The sequence below is a fragment of the Leopardus geoffroyi genome, chromosome B1 (assembly GCF_018350155.1).
Source record: "Leopardus geoffroyi isolate Oge1 chromosome B1, O.geoffroyi_Oge1_pat1.0, whole genome shotgun sequence".
NCBI classification, from domain to species: domain Eukaryota; kingdom Metazoa; phylum Chordata; class Mammalia; order Carnivora; family Felidae; genus Leopardus; species Leopardus geoffroyi.
In genome coordinates this window covers 202171953-202196367 of record NC_059327.1, presented here as the reverse complement: position 1 = coordinate 202196367, position 24415 = coordinate 202171953, and the positions used below count along the sequence as shown (strand labels likewise).

The following is a 24415-nucleotide window of genomic DNA, read 5'->3' as shown; positions in this document are numbered from 1 at the left end:
CGTCTCGCCCAGCGCCTCAGCCCGGGCTGCCGGAGCGAGATGCCGCAGGCTGGGTGGCCCGACACAGGACGCTTGTCTCCTCACCGTGCCGGCGGCCGGATGCCCGAGAGCAGGGTGCCGGCCCGGTCAGGTCACGGCGAGGGCCTCGTCCTGGCTCACGGACCGCCGCCGTCTCCGAGTGTCCTCACGTGGCGGACAGAGAGCAAGACCCCGCGCCTGCTCTCCCCAGAGAGACACCAGTCCTACCGAATTAGGACCCCCTCACATAACCTCGCTTAAGCATCATGACCTCCCAGAAGTCCTGTCTCCAGATAGAGTCTCGCTGGGGCGAGAGCTTCAGCATGTGAATTAGGGAGGACCGGCTTTGGCGATTCACGGAGGGCGTCGTGGAGGAGGTGCCCGTAAATTAAATCGTGAAAGGCGAGAAGGGAAATGGAGTGGGACGCACGGGAAGCGAGGCGGAAGTGCCGCGGGAGCGAGGGAGGATGTGCTGCGTTCAGGAGGCTGGACGCCATCTGATACGAAGCGTTACTGCCTTGCGGCATGAGAAGGACGGGCGCACGTGTGTCCGGAGGCCCCGAGGAGGACTCGAGGAGAGGGCCGGCCTTGGCTTGGGTCTGGAACGTCAGCAGCGAGGGCGTGGCGATGCGCACGGGGCGACGCTGGAGACCCCGGAGAGCCTTGACCTGGTGTTGCGGTAGGGGAGGGCCGCGCTCTGCGGCCGGTGGTTCACACTGCTGAACCGGGGGCCCGCTGGCCAGGCAGCGGCGGGGCCAAGACCCGACGCCGCGGGGTCTGCAGGCGGCCGATCCCTCGCTGGACAGTCTAGGGCTGCTTCTCACGGGTGAAGGATTCTAAGGCCCTTCAGTTGAAAACTTTTCCTTCGCTTCCACCGGCTGTCTTGTTGATTCTTTCCCCCCGTTTTTACTAACTGCCCTTTGCGTGGCGCACGGAACCCAGAGCCCCTGGCTCGTTTACTGGCTCGGCGCACGTGCTCCGGAGCCCAGAGCAGCGGTAGCTTCCAGATGAGGCTTTTGTCGGCAGGCGCTTTACCTTGATCGCTTTCCTCACTTTGGCAGATTACGACTCGGACGCGATGAGCAGCTCCTACGAGTCGTATGACGAGGAGGAGGAGGACGGAAAGGGCAAGAAGACGCGGCACCAGTGGCCGTCCGAGGAGGCCTCCATGGACCTGGTGAAGGACGCCAAGATCTGCGCCTTCTTGCTGAGGAAGAGGCGCTTCGGGCAGTGGAGCAAGCTTCTCTGTGTCATCAAGGACACCAAGCTGCTGGTAACGCATCGCGCACGGCTCGGGCTGGCGCGGGCTCGGCGGGATGGGGCGGCGGTCTGACGCGACGGGATCGGTCCCCGGGTGGCGCTGACGTCCGCCGGGGGGACGCGGCCGCCGGGCGGTGGGTGCGCTCACCGCGGTCGGGCGCCGGGCAGGGAGGGCGGGCCGTGGGCACCGAGCCTTGCGCGCCTTCGGTTCCGTTTCCTGCCCCCACCGGTGGGCAGAGTCCCTCCCGCCCCGGGGCCACTAACGTCTGTGGCGTGTGCCCGTGGAAACGCACGGGCTTTAACTTGCCAGACGGCGCAAGATGGGTTTTCTCGTTTGTAGTGAGTCAGTGAATTCCTCAAAGCCAGGTCATCGAGTGGGGCGGGGGGGCCAGCCACGGTTTGCGGGGAGAGTGCCCAGGAAAGGAAATTCTTTTGGAAAACTAAAGGCAGATTCTTTTCTTGTTGTTTAATCTGAGGGGCTGAAGAGGAAGATAGGCTAAGAAACAGGGAAGCCGGGGACAGGGACACGCGGGCCGCCCGCTGCCGTGTCCTTCCCACAGGGGCCCCCCTGAGGAAGCCAGAGCCCTTGAGAGCGTGTGTCACTACCCCCCCCCTTCTGTCCTTCCAGCTTTCGTAGAAAACGTGGTTGATCATCGGAACTGTGAATCGTAGAGTGTATTTTTGCATTTGCCTTTTCCTTCTCATTAACCTTGGAGAAAAGGTTCTCCCCAAATTCTACCGTTAAAACAGAACACGGGAGGATTTATGATTCTGTGTGTCACCCTTGAGTGGAGCGGGTAACCCCGTTCTTTACAGTTTCTTCTGTGAATCATGGGAATGCTTACTGGATGCTTAGGGCATTGTATATTTTTAAATTAATGGTTAAAAACAATTTTTTTAAACACTGAGAATACATATTTTTTCCACATGTGTGGCCTGAATTTCTCCCAAATTTAGAATATGCCAAAAATGATGCCATGCGGGAATTTTAAAGTACAGAATGAAAAAAAAAAAACAGATTTAAAAGATTAATATGGTCCTTATTTACAATCGGACATAATGGCTGCAAGATGTGGCCGTGTTATGTAAATGCTTCAACAACGTGCAGTGGACTCGTGTGAAAGAGGGGTTTTGAACCAGGAGCAGGAAGCAGGTGGCTGTGTGGCGGGCTCAGCAGTCAGGGAGCAGGGCCCTCGGTGCCCCACAGCCCCCCTACCCCTCCTGACCGTCCTCCTCTTCCACACCCTCCCCTCCCCTCTCGTTTCTTGCAATGAGAGGATGCCCAGGATGAAAACACCTACCATTTAGATTCGTTGTAAACATTTCAGAAGAAACTAACGGAAAAACCATGTGAAAACACTTTCTTTGACAAAATGCAGAATCAAAGTTAATTATTACTAGGATGAAGCTTTTTTTTTTTTTTTCAAAAATGACCTATGATGCAAGTGCCCAGATGACCCCTGTTGACACTGAAAAAACATCAACAGTGACGAAAGCGAATGCTTTCCAAGTTTGAACAGCACAGAAAACTGTCAGTGGAAAACAAAAAGCCAGGCCCTTCCCTAAGTGAGACTTCCTGCCCATCGGCATCGTCATCCTCAGCTTTTCGAGTAGGCACCTGGCATCTGTGACCTTCCGTGCCCAGGCGGCCCTGCGGTGGATGCCGTGATGGGCCAGACGCCCCTCAGGACGGCTCGCCCAGGTCACGGCCCCTCCTCTGGGGTCTCCATCAGGACGGCCCCGATGGTGCCTTCCAGCTCCAGAGATCCCGCAGGCTCAGCTGAGGGCTTTTATCTGAACTGCCCCCTCTTACTACCCCTCTGTCCTGCAGGCGTGGCTCTCAGGGGGCGCCCCGATAGATACCCCACACCGTCCTCTGTTTGAGAGTCTGCGTCCCCGGGAGCCCAACCCGCAGGGGTCTCCAGCCCGCACTTTTCACGTAGGGCTGGTGACACATCCCATTTTGAGACATTTAACTCGAGAAAAATACAAGCTGTCACGTTTCCCGTCTAACCCCCCCCCCCTTGTACTGTCAATTCCCTCTTCTCTGTTTCTTTCCTTTCTTGCGCTAACCTAGAATACAAGAGACTGCCGAACGGTAAGTATTCATAACAATCCAGGGTTAGGTGGATTCGGTGTATTTTTGTCCTTCCTTTTCAGACCACGGCAGCCATCAAGTGGATTTTTGTAAAAAGCGGATGTGTTCCATACCTGTGGTGCTCAACAGCCGAGGTTTTAGAACTGGAAAGTAGAGGACTCTGGAAGTCATTTCTGAAAATAGGGCTCTATTCCTCCTGTCCCTCCCCAGTAGGTAGTGGGCTTTGCACTCAGGCCATGTGGGGCTGGGGTCTACCACTTTCCAGGTGTCTGATATCGGCAAGCTATTTAGCCAAGTGACCCTCAGTTCCCTAGTCTGCAACATGGACAGCTGTGGCGATCAAATGAAATTATGAAATGCCTCATGTGATGCGACTTGGTGGGAGGTGTTATAGTTACTAATAATTTAGTGACTCCATAAAATAATGATAATCACAGCAATAGTTTGTGTTACAAATGTGGAAACAGGCTCAGAGAGCTTGAGAGACTTCCCAGGGGTCAGATATAATCAGTAACAGAGTAGGACTTGGATGCCTGAACCCTCAGACCATCTATTTCCATGAAGATGTGCACAACTGGTCCTAAGTAATACAATTAGACCCAAGGTGGGAGGAGAAACCTTTGGACAAGGTTTGATTCTAGTCCGGATTTTACAGATCCGGATTAAACACCACTGATGTGAACTAACTCCTTGTGCTCACCACGGCACTGAGATCTTTAGAGTGGATGTCTGCTGTGTAAACGGAGCCGTGTGAACTTTGGATCCTGTACTCACCTAGAAAGCAGACGTTTGCAGACATGTCGTGTAGGACGCGTTGATGGGGATGAAGGGGATAGGATGAGACAGGCGGATGCCCAGCGACGTAGGTTGTAGAATAAAGCATCCAGATTATCGTCTGCCCACATCAGGGGTGTGCCTTTCGGCAGTTCTGGTATATCACGTTCCTGTCGCTTAACGAGGACGCTCCATTGGTACCTGATCCCCATCAGAGGAGGGAGTTCCTGTTTCTGCTGAGTCGGGTCATCGATGCTCGGTAAACTTGGCTGAACCACCAGTGGATGTATTTTCACGTGCGTGGGGGGGACGTGCCATGCGGAGCGCGCCCCGTGCGGGTGACGCGTGTGCGTCTGCAGACCCAGCCCCCAGCCTCGGGGCTTGTCCGCTGCTCAGACAGACCTCCTGCGGGCGCCGGCCCCTCCGTCGTGCCGGAGTTTTATCAGCCTTTCTGCTTGCGCTTCCTTAAGCCTGATTCCGCTGTCTCGTGTTGAATGCAGTGCTACAAGAGTTCCAAGGACCAGCAGCCACAGATGGAACTGCCGCTGCAAGGCTGCAGCGTCACGTACATCCCGAAGGACAGCAAGAAGAAGAAGCACGAGCTGAAGATCACCCAGCAAGGCACCGACCCGCTGGTTCTCGCGGTGCAGAGCAAGGAGCAGGCCGAGCAGTGGCTGAAGGTGAGGCGCTCGCCTGGCCGCTGAGCCGCTCGCGTCGCCAGGCCTCTTTCCCACACCTGGGTCTCGTTTCGTCTTGTTTTTCTGTTTTGAAAGACAGAGTACACGCACGCTAGCGGGGGAGGGGCCGAGAGGGAGAGGGAGAGGGAGAGGGAGAGGGAGGGAGAGAGAATCCCAAGCAGGCTCCACACCATCAGCACAGAGCCTGACATGGGGCTCGATCTCACGGACCGTGAGCCGGGATCGGGAGTCGGACGCTCAACCACTGAGCCTCCCAGGGGGCCCCCGAGACGTGTTTTTATTTCAGTTTGTATTTTTTCAGGTGTCGGCACAAATGGGTTGACCTGAGCAGTTTTGTCTTTGACGGCAGAGTATTCTGATCACTCTGTGGTTAATCCCTCCACCTCTGGTCTTCAGAAGGCCGTCTGCCTCCGGCTCACGGGCTGTTTTACCACTTTCTCTTTGCCTTTGATTTTCTTTGATTTTTTTTTTTTTTTTTTATGTGTCCAGATGTGGATTCTTTTCTATTTATTCTGCTAGGAATTCCCTGGGCTTCTAAATCTGTGGATTGCCATCTTTCTAAGTGTTAGAAAAAAATTTTCATCCATGTGTCTTAACAAATATAACTTTGTCCCATTCTCTTCTCCCTTCCAGCTATGTTTAAATATACATTAGATGCTTTAACGATATTCTACTTGTCTTCTCTTTGTATCTTCCTACCCTTTTCCCCTCCTTTAGTCTGGCTACTGTTTTCGTGTCTCTCTCCAGCTCACCGTTTCTCTTTTTAGCTGTGTCAGAGCTGCTGTTAAATGTGTCCCCATTCACTGGGTCCTGAGCGTTGGTTATGGAACTCTAGAATTTCTACTTATTTCTTCTTCGGCCTGGAAGTACCACTTACTTTTTACAGTTCTAAATTTCCTGTGGAAACGATGGTCATTTATTTCCGTAACAAGCAGGTGACGGGTCTGGTTAGACAGGGGTTTGGGTCGCGGGTGGACCTGGTCCGCTCTGTACACGTGCTTGTTCGTGTCGTTTTGCCTTCCTGTGCGCCGGGGCCTCTGACGACCATGCTGCTCGTTCTGTGTGGGGAAAACAATGAATTCGATAATTGTTTAGAACAGCTTTATCGAAGTATAATTCACATACCATACAATTCACCCTTCCGGAGCACGATTCAGTGGCTGTTAGTCTCTTCCCCACGGTGTAATTCCAGAACATTTTCGTCTCCCCCAAGAGAAGCACCGAACCCCCTGTGTGACTGCCCCGCCCCCCGGCCCCGGGCCACCGCCGATTGGTTTTCTGTCTGCAGAGACTTGCCTGTGTTCCACATGTGATACAGACACACTGATACGGCGCGTGTCCTTCCGTGCCTGGCTGCTTTCGTTTGGCGTAACGTTTTTCAAGGTTCCTCCATGTTGTCAGATGTATCGCTCGTTCATTGCTTCTGGTTTTGCTTTTGCACCACGTCTGAGAAACCGTGGCCTGTTCCAAGGTGCTAAAGAGGTGCACCTATGTCCCCTTCTGATGGCTTTAGAGCGTCAGACCTTAAGCTCGGTCTGGGATCCATTTTGGTTGACTCTTCCACGTAGTGTTGAGATAGGGGACTGACTTCATGCTCACGTATGCTGGTGTCCAGTCGTCCCTGCAGAAATAATTCAATCCGTGGCAGTACACTTTCCTCCATCAGAGAGCACTTTCCTTTGCCTCTGCCGCGTGCCGCGAGGGCATTAGCTCTCCGACATCAGTTTAGTCTGCTTGCAGGGCTTGAGCTTTTCAGAGCCACCCGGCCTGCAGTCCATTCAAGATTGCAGGTTTATATTCATTTCACGCTTGTTTCGAGATGCACTCCCCACCCTAATTGTGGGTGTTTTGCCAGAGCCCTCATTCTGGGCATGCTGTGGACTCCAGCTTCTGACTCCAGGCCCCTGGGGCCACAGAGCCGCTGCCTGGTCTCTCGGCTGCCTCCCCTGGGGTGGCAAAGGCAGTCCCCGCCGCCAGCCTACCCGTCCAGGTTTCCGTCTTCCTCTGGATTTCGGCCCACTATTCCTCACGGTGACAGTAGCTCTCTCGTGCTCTGGGAAGAAGCTGTGTCTGTCTCCTCTTGCCTTCCCGACGGTCCTCCTCAGGAAGGCGACTCCGGGCCATCTAGTCCCTCACTGCCTGTGGTACCTGCTTTGGAAAAAGGGGTGGGAGGAGTGGGAAGTCCTGATGAAGCGTTCTCTAACAGTGGTTCTTGTAACGTGCACGTGTCCATTCACCCTCGAGCCTCACTGCCCTCTTGTCCCCTGGGAGACCACGCAGGCCAGACCGTGACGGTGCTAACAGTGATCACCTCTGTCTGCTGGTCTGAACGCACAGGTGGCTTTTCTCGTGTCTGCACCAGGAGAGACTGAACAGAGCATGTGATGTTTTGACGGGAGCCATGTGATCAGGAACTTGTGCTCTGGGTGCTTAGCCTCCCACACGGAGCTTTAATAAGGCGCATATCAACACCACCGTTAGCAGAATCTTTGAAGCCCTTCAGAGTTTACAGCACGCGTCTCCATCGTTATCTCTCCACGCACAGAGCGGCCGCCCGAGGAAGCTGTTCCGTTAGCAGTTTCGTTACAGGAGAGAGGCCGGGTCTCAGGAGGGACAGTACAGAGGCCTGCGAAGGCTCAAGCGGGAACTGACCTCGGTTTCCCCTTCACGTTCCAGCTTCCTCGTGCCGGGCACCTGGCAGTTCGCCGTTTTCCCTTTCATTCCTTCTTGCCTGGTCCCAGCACCGTCCCTTCAGGAAGGAGGGAAAGAAGGATGAAGGAAGCAAGGAGCCTCCTTTGTGATTCTGTTTTCTTGGCCTGGTCCCGCTCTGGGTGAGCTGCCCCTGTCCTTCTGCACTCGTGTGTTCGCCTGTCGCTAGCGGAGAACCCGAAGGGCCAGCCCGAGGCCTGAGCTTCCCTCTTCCCCCGCTCTTACGGTTTGTTGTGTCTAACGTGCGCGCCGAGTCGCTCCCTTCTTAACGACTCGAGAATGTCGCTGCGTTTTCCCGTCTCATCGGGCAGTGGCATTGGCAGCTCGCAAGTAGACAGCTAGAGAGCAAACGTTTCCAAGATGTCAGACGCCAATGGGGTGGAAATAGTCTCACGTCCTATCTCACCAGATGTGAGACGCCGATCGGAGGCGCTTAGCTGACTCACAGCCATGACTCTGTTGGTCAATGGAAGGAAGCTTCACCGCAAGATTTTGAGAGCGCTTGGCTGATGTTTCTCAAAAGGGAAATAAATAATAGCTGGTAAGTTACCTTCGTCTAAAGAGCTGAAGTTGATTTACGTCCGTTTAACGTTTGTGCTTTACTTCTATGACGTATGACAGTGTCACAAGCTAAGGAGTCTTTTTTTTTTTTTTTTTTTTTTTTTTAACGTTCATTCATTTTTGAGACAGAGAGAGAGAGACAGAGCATGAGTGGGGGCGGGGCAGAGGGAGAGGGAGACACAGAATCCGAAGCAGGCTCCAGGCTCCGAGCTGTCAGCACAGAGCCCGACGCGGGGCTCGAACTCACAAACTGCGAGATCATGACCTGAGCCCAAGTTGGACGCTTAACCGACTGAGCCACCCAGGCACCCGAGAAGCTAAGGAGTCTTGATTAGAAATGAGTCAGAGACAAAACCAGCTTGAGTCAGCGAGAGAGTTCTCTTTCTTTAAAGCCAACAGATCCCCCAAAGGGTCAAGTGCTTTCTCTATACTGTTACTAGATTGGCTGTCTTGTCCGTATCACCTAAAAACTTAAAAAACGTAGATTCGCAGTGACTCAGATTCATGAGGGTCCTAAGAATCTTTTCCTTTTCCCTTTGTATCTTCTTTCTCGAGATCTCAACTGCTACAGATAGAATTGGAACATGCCTCCCCATTAGTTATTTCTCCTGCCTCGAAGGTAGCTTTTATCCTAAACATTGCCTAGACATACTTTAAAAATACTTTTTTACTTATATATGTACTCGTGAACGACAAGTGATTTTTTTTTCCTTCCGTTTAAAAACGTTCACGTACATGGCTCCACACCGCACGTACCCTGAAGCTTGCTTTTTCCACTCCCTGTTTTATGTCTGTTCTGGGGTCGACGGCCACGGGGTCTGTCCACCCCGTCGCTGTCCTGGAGCGCTTCCGCGAGCGTTCTCGTGCACGCCGCTTGGTCTCGCGGGGCATGGCTTCTCTGGCGTGGATACCTATGTTGGCACGGCTGGCTTTCGTGTGTGCACATGCTCGACCTTGCTAGAACATGACACACGGTTTCCTGGGTTTGCTTGTGCAATTCTACATCTGCCAGCCATGTATGGGAGCAGTCATTTCTTGAGTGGCATCCAGGGTTTCTTTATGTGCATGTGCAGGCAAGTAGAAATGCACACTTTAATTCCCACCCCCACGGACAAGACACAGCGTTCCGCCTCTTTCCCTGCACGCCTAGAGTGTCTGGCAGATTTTTCCAATTTAGGGGATAGAGCTGCTCCTTTTTCTCTTTTCCAGTACGTATCGTGTCATGGTGTAAACAGGCCACAATTAAAAAAAAATACTCTCCTATTCATGGACATTGGGTTGTTTCAGTCTTCGGATGTGACAGACAATTCTGTGATCACGAACGCAGTGTGTGTATCACCTCGCACTCTTGTCAGCCTGGCGGCTGACGTCCCAGAGAGACTAATTGCTTGCACGGAGGTCGTAAGGACTCGTAGTCTTGATACACAGCCACGTCACTCTCCGCAGGAGGTTTGCCAGCTCAGCTCCGGCCAGCGAGATGTCAGAGTGCCTTTCTCCCAGTCTCGCCCACCGTATGTCAGCGAGCGTTGGGGATGCGCCCCGTGATGGGGAAGGGCCACCTCTCCATCTAGTTTAATCTGCATTTCGCTTCTTACGGCTGACACAGAGCAGCACCCTTTTGCTCGGTTTGAGAGCCTATAGTTGTATTAATGTTTCTGTGACCTGTCTGTTTACATCTATTGTCCTTTTTGTAAATGTCCTTCGCTCAGAAGTCTTTTCTTAAGGGGCACCTGGGGGGCTCAGTGGGTTGGGCGTCCGACTTCGGTCAGATCGCGATCTCACCGTTCGTGGGTTCGAGCCCCACATCGGGCTCTGTGCCGACAGCTCGGGGCCTGGATTCCGCCTCGGATTCCGTCTCCCTCTCTGGCTGCCCCTCCCCTGCTCGTGCTTGAGGTAGGATTTAAGATACCGGATCTGACTGGTTTTGTGGTCCGGCGGGCAGTCGACGTGAAGGGCATTCCAAAGCCATTTGGGGGAAGTTTTATTTGAGTCTCACCACTGTTTCCGAAATTCAGTATGGTGGATAGAAAAGCGCCGGGAGAAGGACGTGAGCGCCAGTGTCGGGCAGATGGCGTCACTAGAGCCCAGACCCAGGCGCCCTCGGGTTGTGACCTCAGCCGGTCCTAACTTCGCGCCTTGGATGAGCGACTTAGCTTCTCTGTGCCTCGGTTTTTCCCTCTATGAAATGGGAGGAGGGTCCTAGTGGCGCCTGCTCTCTGACCTGTGAGGATAAAATCGTACGTTAAGGTAGACACGTTCAGAACAGCGCCGAGCACGCAGTGAGCGCTTCTGTTAAGTGTGAGCTGCCGTCTCCGCCGCCGTGTGTTCTCGCTGTTACCGCGGTGCTGCCGCTTCTAGGTCTCAGCAAACGTACGAGCCCCAGCTGGAAGTAGCGTGAAAATCAGGATGAGAGCGGGATGCGTTCGAGGCCGGAGCTAGGGGCGTCCACATCACGGTCTCCAACGCTCCTTCACTCGGGACGGCAAGATGCCTCCTGCGTGCCCACAGGACATCCCCGAACCCGGCCTCCTCGCCTCCAGCCATCTGTGTTGTTCCCACATGCCCAGTAAGGGCGCAGGGGCAAGGGCTGGTGGGGGGGGGGGCAGGCTCGCGAGGTCTTGGGGGCTCCTTGACGTTTAAACCATCGTGCCGGCCCATGTACTGCTGCTCGGATGTGGCTGGTTTCTCCCCCAGCCTCCGCAGTGGGCGTCCCTGCCTCCCGCCTCCCGGCCCGTCAGGAGGCGGCCGCGGTCACTGCTTTCTTGCCGTGGGCTCTTCCCATGTGGGAACGTAATGCGTCCAGGTTATTTCTGTCCTCCTTCTCTGATGAGTGAAAACTGCGGTGGTGTTAAAAATATATCCACCTTGTGTTCTTTGTCAAGGGGAGAGTGGCGGTTACTGTCTTCAGTAACCAGAATGGAGACACCTGTGCCTTCTGTCCTTCAGCCCTGCCACACGGCCCGGCCCCCCTCTGTGCTGGGTCTCTCGAGAAGCCACATTTGGGCTCTGTTGGTTTTTCACCCTCGTACTCTGGTGTTCTGTTCTCAGTTCTCTTCTCCACGTCTTTCTTTTGGCTTAATTCTTTATACTTTTGGACTTCTATGGACTTGGTTGAATGATGAACTTCTCAGAGTTCATACTTAGATAATAGATTCTTAGCCTTTTTCTAATATACATGCATCCATTTAAAGTCTCTGCAGAGTTTTAAAATCTAGCTGCGTCCTTTACATTCTGATGTTTGTATTTAAAAAAAATTTTTTTTTTCAACGTTTATTTAGTTTTTTTGGGACAGAGAGAGACAGAGCATGAACAGGGGAGGGGCAGAGAGAGAGGGAGACACAGAATCGGAAACAGGCTCCAGGCTCTGAGCCATCAGCCCAGAGCCCAACGCGGGGCTCGAACTCACGGACCGCGAGATCGTGACCTGGCTGAAGTCGGACGCTTAACCGACTGCGCCACCCAGGCGCCCCTGATGTTTGTATTTTTATTGTTATTCAGTTCAAGATGTTTTCTAATGTCTGTTGTGATTTCTTTTTTGACCACTGATTTATTCCGGAATACGTTGCTCACTTTCCACGTGTTTGGATTTTTAAAAATAATCTATTTTCTTTTAGTTTCTAGCTGAATCTCGCTGTACTCAGAACTTCATATGATTTCACGTTGCAGAGGTTTGCAGAATTGCGGTCGGTGCTGGGAAGTGCCCTGAGTCTGTGCTGGGGGACGTGCATTTTGCGGTGGCTGGGTCCACAGGTCGACACGGGCTTTTCAGGTCACAGTCGTTAACTGTCATCTTCAGAACTTCTGATTCATTGCGTTTGCCCACATACATTGGTTTTGTGTATAGGGTGAGATGTGAGGGTCAAAATCCGTGTCCTTCCATGTGGATAGTCTGTCGTTTTAGTGCCGTTGATGACCTGAATTGCCTTGATTGGAAACGTATTGACCGTGGGCACGCGGGCCCACCGCTGGGCTCCTGTCTGTGTCGTTAGTCTGCTCGCCTGTGGTCGTGCCAGTGCCACGTCGTCTTGATGGCTGCAACTTTACACACAGTCCGGGGATTGGCTAGTCTGTGTCTTCTAACTTTGTTCTATTTTTTCCTAAATGATTTAAAACTTTGAAACAATAATTTTCTGTGAAATAAGCCAATGCTGTCGTCGTGGCTTTTTATGTCACATTGTCAAGTCCACAACTTTACGACTGAAGCAGATTTTCCCCCCGAATCAAAGAACTTCTGTCCCAAGAGGAACAGCCCTTATTTATCTGAGAGGTGGCGTGTTAGAGTGACAGAGCGTGAGCGAAGGCTCAAATCTGGAATATATTCCCGGAAGGGCTTTTGCCCATCAGGATGTTCGAGGTCAGCAAACTCTTTCCCATTTATCTGGCAAGTGGAGGTGATAGTGATCAGAATTCTCACAAAGACAGGCTGAAAAGTTACACAAATGCACACCTAGAACTGTACTCAACTGTTGGAATGTAAGTGTCACCCCTTAGGGTTCCTCGTGTAGAAAGTCTAAAACAACTTTCTGACGTGAACTGTGGCGTGAAACGGGCCGTGTGTTCATTAATATAAACCGCTGTGTTGTTGTCCCAAACTTATTATCCAGGCTTTTGGTATTTTGAAGAGCAGCTTTAATGGCCCAGCTGACGTTCTCTAGGCCGCTGTCAGGTGCGGAGAGCAGGAGGGCCGCGTGGGGTCTGCACCTGACCTGCCCCACGCCTCTTCAAGAATTGTGGCCCAGTTTGTTTCTCTTCCTCTGGTCTGCAATGTCCGTTACCAGCTGCTCAGGCCAAAACTAACTGACTCTGTGTGTGTGTGTGTGTGTGTGTGTGTGTGTGTGTGTGTGGGTGGTGTGTGTGTGTACAGATGCTGAAAACATGAGCCATTTTGTAGGGGTCAGTCAGAAGACAACAGCCAATGTTCCCAGAAACGGAGTGGTCAGGTTTCCTTAAAAAATGTGCAGAGATTATGTTTCTGGAGATGAGGGCTCGAGTTAGAAGCAAACAAAAATACCACAGAACATATAACAATTTGTTTCCTGAAGGGTTTGTGATTCTGAATTTGGATCTGGTTCTCTTAAATACCTATTGAACCTCTCGTGGAATGTGGCTCTTTAAAAAGAAACACATTAATACGAACTCTTCCTTTGCAGCTATCCGAGCAACGTGGGTGATAAACCCTTTCTTTATTACTTCTGAATTAACCATGTGGGGGCAGTTCGGCAATGAATGGAGATCAGAGCAGAAAGATAGTTTCAAAAAGGAAATCAGAAGTAATCCAGCTGGCTGGTTGGTCAAAACCGTGGAAGGAGACTGGCTTACGCCCCCCCCATCTTTTCCACAGTGCCCTTCTCTGTACCTGGGGTACAAACTTTTTACGTTGCTGTTATGTGCTCGGCTTTGGGAAGACCCACATAAGCAAGATGCAGCCCCATGTGGGAAAGCGGGCCCGGCTGAGGGGAAGACACGGGCCGGTGGGCGCACGGGGTGTGAGAGCCGTGTGCACGCGAGGACGGGGGTGCTGCTGCACACGCTGTGTGGGGCTCACACGCCAGACCTGTGGCTCCGGGGACGAGCCCCCTCCGGCCGGGAGGAGAAGCACAGCTCCCCCCACACAGTTCGGATGGCCGCCCGGGAGGCCGGGAGGGACATCGGAGCCGCGTCACGGCGCCGTGGGCCCTCCCGCCTCGGACAGAGCGAGAGTGAGAAGGGACGGTTGCTTCTGGCGTAAACGCTTTGCCAGAGGGGGCTTCCTGCAGGTTGTGTCCTGCGGTGTGAAACGAACTTGGGAGCTTCCGGCCAGTTGGCACGGTTGTCCTGTGGTGCGTCCTCTGGGGCGGGCCACCAGGATGGGGACGGGAGCCCACGTGTGCCGCTTGCCTGCTCTGGCAGAGGCGCGGCTGGGCACCTCGCGTTCTGCGGTCCTGCCTCCCATGGTGGCCCAGAGGCCTTGTGTCCTGCATGTCCCGGGCGAGGACAGTCAGCCTCTTGTATGGAGAAGGCAGTGGCGTTGGGGTTGAAACCCAGTTTCCGCCTGACCCCAGGGCCCCGGAGATTCCACTGCGTTGTACTCTTTCCCTTGAGAAAAGACAGAACCTTGTTCTTGGATCGAATAAAAATTTGCCTTGTCGACTACAGATCTGATAAAGCCGCAGGGGAGGTGTGGGGACAGAGGCCTGGCACAGGGCAGCAGGAGCGGAGTCAGCACGGACAGAGACTGGGGTGTCCGGAAGGCCCGGGTCGATTCATGTCACTTCGGTGATGCTGTCACAGCTCAGAACCGACAAGGAAAAAAAAAAAAAAACTGGCAGCAAGTTCTCTGGGCTTTTCTTTCTTCTTCCTTTTTCCTATTTTAGCCCCAAACGTGTACCTTGCTTGATAGTTTTCTCATAAAACGGCTGAGCAGGAAAATGGCTGGCCGCGGTGTCCTGGGCTCCTGTGGGTTCCTGGCGCTCATCCCGGCGTCAGTGCCAGGCAGCAAGTTTGGGCATGTGTGCTGAGATCCCGTTGCAAAACCCCTACCAGGATATCTGGGGCTTTGGCACTTCAGTTCTGCCCCGAAGGTGCTTGGGTCGGACTCAAACTGCAGTTTAGTTCCAAAAGGAACAGAAGACGTCTTGAAGGAACCGCCGGCTAACTTCTGCCTTACCAGAACGCACGGCCCGCCGCCCCGGATCCCGGTCTGTCCTGTTCGCTGCACATCCCCGGTGACCACAACCACGTCCAGCTCACTGCTGGAGCTCAGTGGTGATGGAGGGGACGGCGGGTGACCGTGGGGGCGCTGTGAGCGCTGGCGGGGCTGAGGACCACCACACCCGTCCGTCGAGGGCGGGAGCCCCTCTGAGCCGCCGGCGTCAATGGTGAGGACGCTCCCCGCGGTGACGGTGACGATGACCGGAGCAGCACCGCGTGCCGGGTGCCGGCTCAGGCATTTTGTGGAGCACGTCTCGTTTTCTCTGAATTTAATCACAGCCGTGTCCATGGCGGGACAGGCCACCCTGACCCTCCTTCCTGTGCCGGTGAGGAAACGGAGGCTCAGCGAGGTCGGGGCCTCGAGCTGGTAGCCGAGGTTCTGGCTTCACATTTCGCTGAGAAGACGGAGCCGGCCAGACAGGAGCGTCCCCAGACTCCTGCCACCAGATACGCCGGCCTCTCTGTGTCCCCCTGCCTTCTCCGGACCCCGCCCTCCTGCCGCCTCTGGAAGACCCTCTTCTGCTCGCCTCCTCCCCGGGAGCCCCTCGGTCACTCCCCGCCCCCGGCAGAGGGGCTTTCTCTCTCCTCCTCCGTGCTCCGGGGAGCTGCACGCCCCCGCTTCCCTGGCCGCTCCGGCTCATTCTCGCACGAGCCTCGCCCCTTTGGCTCAGCCCCCAAGCGCTGACCGGCTCTGGTCCTGCTCCTGGACCTGCGTCCTGCTCTGTCTGCCCTCCCTCTGGCGACTCACCCCCCACCCCCGGCTCTTCTCCCCTGACTGCCTAGTTCGCTTCCAGCTCTGTCTGGAAGCTTGCCTTTGCTTCCACTCACCCGCCTCGCTTCTCCCCCGCCCGCTGCTGCTCTCTGCCTCCCCCGTCGTCAGAGTATATGGCAGCACCCAGCCGCCTTGGAGTGGGCACCTCCCTCCTGCCCCACCCACCGGCAGGGCCTGCTGGTTCTCCAGAATCTTCCAGAGGCCACTGTTCAGCTCCTTCCTGCCATCGCCCCAGCCTGCACTGCCCCCTTCTGTCCCCCGAGCCACCGCACGACAGCCCGACTCCTTTCCTTCTACTTGTCTGTGTTCCTCCCTCTGCAGCGCGCGTGCGGCCTAGCACTTCTGCCGGGGCATGCTCCCTGTTTCAGGCACTGCCTCCGGCCATTTCAGTCTCACAGGTGGGACCGTCGCGTGTCTGCGTGGCAGGTGGGAGCACTGAAGCACAGAATAGGTCACCGGTTTGCCCAAGATGAAGGGCAGGATGAAAACCCAGGCAGTTGGGCTCTGGGGCCCGCGCTCTCGGCCCCTGTGCCGTACCGCTTCTCAGAAAGTCAATCCCGTCACCCCTGGGCTTCTCGCTGCACAAACCCAGCCCCCCTCGCTGACCTGAGCGTGCTCTGTGACCCTCCTGGTGGCCTCTCCCCCGTCTCTGCCACACGGTACTGGGTGCTGTCCTTAAACACTTCACATCTGCCACAGGGCCTTTGCACCCGTTGGTCCCTCTGCCTGGGCGCCTTTTCCGCCAGTTCCTCACGTGGCCACATCCTTCTGGCCATTCGACTCCCGGCTTACGTGTCACCCCAGTGAGGCCTCCGGATCTTACAGATCAGCCACTCCCCTTTTGTTAAACATCACCTTCCAGTCTTTGGGTCCTTCTGCTGTCTTACTTTTCCCTTCATGTTTGGGGGGTACCCATTGTTCACCGTGATCTCTCGATAATCCTGGACTGGAAGGCCCGTGAACGCAGGGCATGGCCTGTGTCAGTCCAGGATCGGAGACACGTCTGGTGGGTGAGTGAGTGAACAGATGGCATCTTAGAACTTAAAGCCACGTGCTTTCGCGCCCACGGATTTTCCTCCCACGCCATGTGTCCCTGCCTTTGCGAGAGCTCAGACGTGTCTACACCTCTTACAGGTGATCCGAGAGGTCTACAGTGGCTGCGGCGGCCCAGCGGATTCAGAGGGGCCTCCGCCATCAAGCTCCCCAGTGCACAAGACGGAGCTGGAGAAGGTAAGGGTGTGTTTCTTCCCGGGAGTGGTACTCTTGCGGTCGACGTAGGCCTCCCTCAAGGTCTTGGTGACATTCTCTGAGGATTCGAGCACTTAAAGTTGGGAGAAAAAATGCAGTTCAGCTGCTTATGCCTCAGGTGCCTACTCTGTACAAAGCCTGAGTTAGTCACTTCGTAGACCGCATGGTTGGTTTGAGGTTCCCAGCGACAGACACAGAATAGGGCTCAAGGTGTTAACGGATTGGAGCTGCTCAAGTCGTGGCTGTTATGTGGCTGCTCTGCGTGCCGCTCTGTCTGTGTGTGTCTGGAATCCAGCAGGCGCTACGCAAGTGCGCCTTCCCGAAGACCCGGCATGCGATCGTTCCCTGCAGACCAGGGTACGTTCCCTCTCTGCTCTGCGTGCGTTTCACCTGTGGGAAGGCGCCGTGAGCGCCCCGCACAGGGGCTGGAGGGTTGGCCTTTCTTGCCAGAAACGTGTAAGCCCGTCACTGTGGCGCACACGCCCAGCCCCCTCTGGCCGTGCTTCCCGTGTCTGTACACGCAGAGATCTCGTTTGCATGGAGGCCAGGCGGTCTTCTGTGGGTAGCCTGGGTCCCAGGAAGCTTCTGGGTGCCCCCTGTCTGGCCCCGCCTGTCTGGCCCCCACAGCCAGGGAATGGATCCTTCTTTGTCTCTTCTCGTTTTAGTCTGGATTCTGCAGGAAGCAGAACTGATAGGGTGTGTGTGTTATCAACACATAAAATTTAAATATAAAATGTTTTATATAAGATCATGTGTGTATGTGCACAGATATACACACATAAGTACACACTCATTTATACGTGAGGAGATTTATTATGAGGAATTGGCTTATGTGATCACGGAGGCTGACAAGTCCAAAATGTACGGTGTAGGTCTGCGGGCTGGAGATGAAGTCTGCGGGCAGTCTTCTGGAGAATCCTCCCTTGCTGGGGAAGGCTGGTCTTTCTGCGCGGTGCAGAGCTTCACCTGATTGGGTGAGGCCCACCCACACCGTAGTGGGGCAGTCTCATCCACCCCACCCACCGCCTCCAAGTTGACACTTAAAATTAACCTCACAGGCCTCACCCAGACGTTGGGACACGGCGGGCCTGTTTGTTTTTCTCCTGATAGCAAAACTAACGCCTGTTCGCTGTAGAAACTCAGAAAGGCCAAGAAATAGAAACAGGACGAAGGAAGTCACTCGTGAGGCCACCGCACGGAGGAGGAAGCGCCCCGTAGCAGTGCGTAGGTTTAGCTGGCTTGGATGGTCTGATGCATAGCATGGCTTATGCTGCTTTTCCTCCATTACGTGTGTGTTATGAGCAACGTTCCCAGTTTTGAAAGCTTGTAAGGGGCAGCAAACACGTCTGCGTGTTCAGCACGTGTCTCGTACCAAAGACCCGTGCCTCTGCTGCTGTCCGGATCGGTCCCCCGCCCCAGGCCCGTCTCCCTCTTCAGACAGATCCAAACGGCACGGCACTTGGAGTCTCTCCCACAAGTCTTTGCTGCGTCTCTGTTACCTGAGATTAGACTCCCAGGAGCTGGCCTACGAGACCAAGCGGTGGAAATCTTTTCTAAGATTTCGCTTCCTGTTGCTAAGCACGCTGCTTTCCAGACAGGCTGCTCTGGGGCCCATTCGCTATGGGCAGCACGTCAGGGCCCCCCATTCACCATCCCTTGGCCGTTCTCCTTCTCTCTGGTCTCCAAGGCTCTCCTGTTAGTGCCTGGCCAGGCCTGCCAACCCGGAGCCCAGGGGTGCTTCCTGGCCCGAGACTGGAGCAGTGCCGGCTCGCAGCCATTCTGTCCCCGGCACTCGGCACATGACCGGTTCCCACTAAATGACGCAATTCCCTCACCGCGGCTCTCCCGGGCCCCGCCGCGGGAGTGCAGACGCCTGTCTGCCGTCCTCGGGCAGCACCGCCCAGACCCCACGTTGGCAGCTGATGGTGCGTGGGCCCTGGTATCATCCAGATCTTTTCTCTGTCTCTGGCTGAGGCTCTGTGGGGCTGGGCTGTGGGGCTGGACCCGAGGTCCACTTCCTCCACCATGATGTCACGGGTCTCTGGCCAGGATGGAGATTCCAGCTCTGAACGCTACGCCTTCTTCAGATGCCGCTCAGGGTCCTGAGGACGCTCCCTGCATCAGATGCCGGACGCAAACGATTGCGCGGATGCGCGTGTGCCCTTGGGCGCTTTTGACAGCAGCTGGCCTCTGTGTGTCCTCGGAGTGTTTGTTATGAGCAGATCTTTGACCTTCCCCCATAATTGGCAGACGACAGGAAGAAAGGAGATGGGTGGTGGGCTGTTTATTTCTGGGAGGATCATGTGGCTCGGTGAGGCTTGGCGAGGGGAATGTCCTTTTGCAATCTGAATGTTTTTCAAAATTGCTTGCAAGAGTGACGTGGGTGAGGGGCGGTACAGAGCACGTGTAAGCACGGCCACCTTGGCGAGTTCTTCCCTCTTCCCCACCGTCCGGGAGCTGTAGCAGCGAGCCGGCCAGCGGTGCGCCCCGTGCTCGAGCCCCGGCTCCTTCTGGGCTGTCGCGAACTTGGCCCGCGCTTCCTCCCACTGCGGAGAGGGCTTTTGACTGACCCGGGATGCGTCGCTCGGCCAGCGTGAACCACCGTGAGCATAACTTGGTCCTTTGTGCCCTCACAGAAACTGTCTTCTGAGAGGCCGAGCTCCGACGGGGAGGGCGCTACTGAAAACGGAATCACCGTGTGTAATGGAAAAGAACAAGGTGAGTTCTGCTCGTGCCGAAAACACGTAAACCACAAAGCAAAAACCAAAGTGAGAAACAAAATTTAAGGAACCAGTCGGCTCTGTGAACTCTGAGACCATCTGCTCGGTGGCTCGGTCGTGTGTGTCATCGCCCAGAAGTGCACGGAAACCCCCTTGGACGATGCGAGCCCATGTGTTCGCCTGCCGTCCTGCCGAGCCCTGGCCTCGGTTTTTCCCCATCGTCCTGCGGGTGCCCTGCGCATATTTAAACCTTCAGGCTCCCAGACCTGATGTATCGCCAAGAGGAATTTGCAGTGGGGAGACCTGAGTGTCCGTAAGAGTGGGTGGGCAGTGTGGCCGGCAGCCCGTGGCCCGCTCCACGTCACCTGCACGTAGCCCAAGAGCCCAAGCAAGCCTTCCCGCTGCATGAGGGCCCTTCCCAGCGTCCCCTGTGCGGGACGCCAAGGCCAGGCTCACAGACTTCTGGTCATTTGAAATCAGAGGTTCCGAAAACGTCTTTTATTCACCTTCACGTAAAAACCATTTGTGTAAGCCGTGGTTCAATACCCACGACATAAAATTGACCACCTCGACCATTTTGCGTCCACCTCGGCCGCGTTAAGGACGCTCACGGACTTGTGCCGCTGCCCACCATCCCCGTCCAGGGCTCTTTTCGTCTCGTGAGACTGGCGCTCTGTCCCCAGGAAGCAGTGGCTCCCCTGCCCTCCTTGAGCCCCCCTGCCCACCGTTTTCCCTTCTGTCTCTGTGAGCCTGACAGCTCGAGGAAATGCACATGAGTGTAGCCGTACGGTACTGTCCCTTCGTGGCCGGCTTGTTTCACTCACCACGATGTCCTCAGGGTCCGTCTACATGGGAGCAGCTGTCAAGGTGTCCTTCCTCTTAAGGCTGGCTGCCATCCCGTTGTCTGGACGGACCAGGCTGGGTTTATCCGTTCCTCCATCAGCAGACGTTTGGGCTCCTCCACGTTTTGGCCGTCGTGAATGGAGCTGCTGTGAACGTGGGCGTATGGAGTTTGAATTCTCTTTTTCTAAGTCAGCTTCACAAGGCGTAAATTTGTGCAGTAAAATCCACGCTTTTTGGCACATAGTTCTTTGAGCTGAGACAAACACGGGCCTCTAACCATCACCGCAGGCAAGATGTGGAACGTTTCTGTTACCCCGAAACGCTTCCTCGTGCCCCCGGCAGCCACTGGCGTGTGTTGTGTCCTCTCCAGAAGGCCCTGCGAGTGGAATCAGGCGGTACGTGGCCTTTGGGTCTGGCCTCTCTGTCTAGCTCAGCGCCCTGCAGATGCGCCCACACTGTAGCACGCCCCACAGTCTGCTCCTCTGTGTGGCCGAGCCGCATGCCAGTGTGTGTGTGGACCACGGCTTGGGTATCCCCCCACGGCCTGGACAGCTGGGGGTTTCCAGGTTTGAGCGCAGTGAGCAAAGCTGTCCTAGACATTCGCAACAGGTTTTCGTTTCTGTTGGATAAAAATCTAGGGGCGTGGCTTGTCCGTTGTGTGCATTCTCACCACCTTGCCGCTGTCATTTTGTCTTGTTCTATATATTTCAGCCCTTTCTGTGGGTGTGTGGGGCTACGTAACTGTGGCTTGAACTTGCACTTCCCTGAAGACTAGCCATGTTAATTGAGCATTTTTAACGTGCTCGTTTGCCAGCCACATCTCACCCAAAGAAACGTCTGTCCGGATCTTTTGCCTGTATTTGTATTGGGTTTTTGTTCATATTATTGGCTCTAGAGAGTTCTTTAATGTTTTGAATATAAGTCCTTTATCAGTGTGTTTTGCATGTAGTCTCTCCCAGCCTGTGGCTCGTGTCCTTCCCGGGGTGTGTGGCCTGAGAGGAGGCTGGGATTTGTGGGTCGTGGGGACGTTTCCCTGTGCAAAGCCAACAGCCTGTGTGCTTGCAACCCCATGACCTTGGCTGCCCAGGGGAGCGGTCCGCCCACCCAGCTCAAATGCACTGTGCCGAGCAGGCGTCTCCCGGCTCTGAAAGGAAGGCCCCTTAAACCCAATAGCAATCCAGGCCACTAAGAATGTTAAAACCCAAGTAAGCTGGCCTACTGCGATACTACAAGCTTCATGCCGGAAGGTCACCATCTCTGCCTTTGCCCCTGCGATTCCCTAGCTCGGTCGTGTCTCGGTGTAATTTTAGTCTTCTCCGTCGGAAGTTACTCGGTGGAAGGTATCATCTGCGTCTTCCGTGGGCACATTATGTGTAATCAAAGCCCGAAAAGCAGTCTTTACACTTTGCCCCAAAACAGAATAACATACAATCTCCGGTCCCTGCTCGGATGTTGAGGCACGGCACACGTTGTTGGTCTCTGTCCTTGTTTGCCATTTCCTCTCCCGGGTCCCTGCTGGAAATTAGGTTCACAGAATGATACGAATGTCTGTATATACGTGTTAGAGAACATACACGTGTGTGTGTGTGTGTGTGTGTGTGTGTGTGTGTAGAGGGGGGGGGGGAGAGAATATATCTGTACCTAAGCACCCACCTTCTCACTCATGACCGATTTGTAGTCGAGAGATTTCAACACAGCTCCCCATATCCCTAGCCATCTTGTGACTCAGGTTCTCCACTGGCCGTAGGGATGTGTCTGGGCTGATGATATTTATGGCTTTCAAAATGCTGGGAGTTGGCTTTGCTTCGGTGGTCTGTCCCTCACTGCCTGCCAAGCACTGACGGCGTGTGACGTTTGGACCCTGCGCCTTTCCTGGTCTCTGAATTTATTGGAGAGTTCTGAGTCTTGGAGGTGTCTTCATAATTCCATTACATGTGTCAAATCCTGCCTTCTGTGGAGCGAGTAGCGTCAACACATTCTCACGTCCCTCCATACTTTGGCTCTTCCTTCCAGGGAGTCCCTTCTGCTTTTGTAAAAAATTAATCAGTGGTCCTCCAGGGAATTAGAAGCATCAGGTCTTTTCTTGGTGGTCAGGTACTTCCCCAGCAGGAGAAAATGCTGGTAGAATCAGAAGTAAATGTAACGTCTTCGCTTTGAGCCACAAGGAAGAACTCCGTGTGGAAGGGGGTGTTCAGGGCACGCCGGGAGTGCCTTCCTTTCAAAGCTTAGTTTGAACAGGACTGTGGTCAGAGGTGGTCTCGAGGCTCTTCTGAAACGCTTTGGTGTGGCCACACGGAAAGCACGATGACAGAGTTGTCCCGACCGCGGACGCCCACGTCTGGGGGTAGCTGGGGGGGTGGGGTGGGAATGTGCCAGTCCACCAAGATGGCAACAGGTTCTTGGTGTGTTATTTGAATAGAGGAGGGGCGGGCGCTGGGAGAGCGCAGGGGAGGCGGGGTGCTTGTCCTGTGCTCCATCCATGGGCCTGTGTCACACCAGGGCTTCACGAGGTACCACAGCCTGGAGAGCACGGATGTTCATTTCTCACGGTCCACAGGCGGGAGCCCTACCTGGACGTGCCGTCAGAGCTGTCTGCTGGTGAGGGCCTCTTCCTGGCTTGCAGACGGCCGCCTCCCGCTGTGTCCTCACGTGGCCTTTCTTCCGTGTTCAGTCTCCTATTAAGAAGGGCGCTGATGCTGCGGGATCAGGGCCCCGCCCTTATGATCCTGTAACCCCATCACCAAATACAGCTGCACTGGGCTTGGAGCTTCAATGCAGGGGTTCTGGGGGGCACCTCCTTTCAGTCTGGAACAAAGGCCGTGTTTACCCAGGAGTTTGGCTTGGCTCCTTGTCTTTCAACCGTCGTTTCTTTCTAGAGAGGCAATAACGGTGAACACAAAGTGACTCGAACTCGGGATGGTGCTGAGTCTGCCGGGCCAGGGAGTGCGAGAGCAGGCCGGGTGGGGCTGGGATGTGGGCCCGTGCCTGGTGTCCCCAGGGCCAGGTGGGATGTGAGCCTGCCCCTGGTGTCCCGTGGGTCAGGTGGGACGTGGGCCCGCGCCTAGTGTCCCCAGGGCCAGGTGGGACGTGGGCCTGTGCCTGGTGTCTCACGGATGGCAGATTGGGACTGGAGGAGGGAGAACCACCCAACCCCCTCGCCCACCCCCATCGAGAGAGCGATCGTGTCAGTCTGTGTTACAGGGGCCTTTAGGAAAGAGGCCTAGGGTTGTAATCCCTCATCCCCCAGTCCCCTGTCTCTGAAATTATTCTGTGTGTGTTTAAGGTATGTTCCTTCGGGCCCAGGATGAGCAGGAGGGGAGAGAGGTCCTCACTTTCATTACATTGTCAAAAGACCCCTTGTGGGTTACAGATTGGGAGGCTCGAGTCACCCTGGACACGGCGACACCAGGAGGGCGATGGGGAGCCCCTCTCCCGGCCCACCGCCCTCCGTAGTGAAGCCACACCGGCCCCTCCCGGAGGCTCATTGTGCTGTGCGATTCTGGCAAAGGTGCCTTTTCCCCTTGGATCCAGCACCAGGCACGCAGTGGCCGTCAGGTGAGGGGGGTGAGTGACATCTCCTGTGCACAGTTGCCGCGGGAGGAAAGGTCTTCCCTGGCCCCCGGTTCCGGGTGCGCTTTCTCACGCACCTTCCGATCTCTGCGAGATCCCAGACGGGGGTCCCGAGTTGCCAGACGTTTCTGTTTCCCAAGGGGAGCCGGAAGTCATCTTGGTGCACAGCGTCTGCGTATTTGGTACATTCGGTGCGACTTCGTGACTTCATGCCGTGCAGGCCAAAGCAGAGCGTAATGGGCTCAGATGGAAGCTGCCGTCCTGGGCGTTCTGGGGAGGGTGAGGGGCTGGTGGAGGGCTCCTGGGACTGGGGAGGACCCGCGTCCCCCTGTCCCTCCGTCAGCCCCTCCCTTCTTCCCGTCCATCCCTCCCTCCAGCCTCACAGCCTCCGTGTTCCCGATGCTCCCCCTGCCCAGAAGGCTCTCGCTTGGTCCGGCTGCTTCCTCGTCTCCCA

At 55.2% G+C, this 24415-nt stretch overlaps 1 protein-coding gene across 7 annotated transcripts in view; it reads left to right on the top strand.

The window, feature by feature from the left end:
- The window catches only part of AFAP1 (actin filament associated protein 1), a 148014-nt gene that overhangs the window by 83537 nt on the left and 40062 nt on the right, over positions 1–24415 (top strand). For all 7 annotated transcript variants that reach the window (XM_045474655.1, XM_045474652.1, XM_045474654.1 and 4 more), the window contains 4 exons: positions 1080–1291; positions 4651–4830; positions 16715–16810; positions 19465–19546. In XM_045474655.1, the coding sequence (XP_045330611.1) occupies positions 1080–1291; positions 4651–4830; positions 16715–16810; positions 19465–19546 (570 nt within the window). The remainder of the gene's footprint in view (positions 1–1079; positions 1292–4650; positions 4831–16714; positions 16811–19464; positions 19547–24415) is intronic.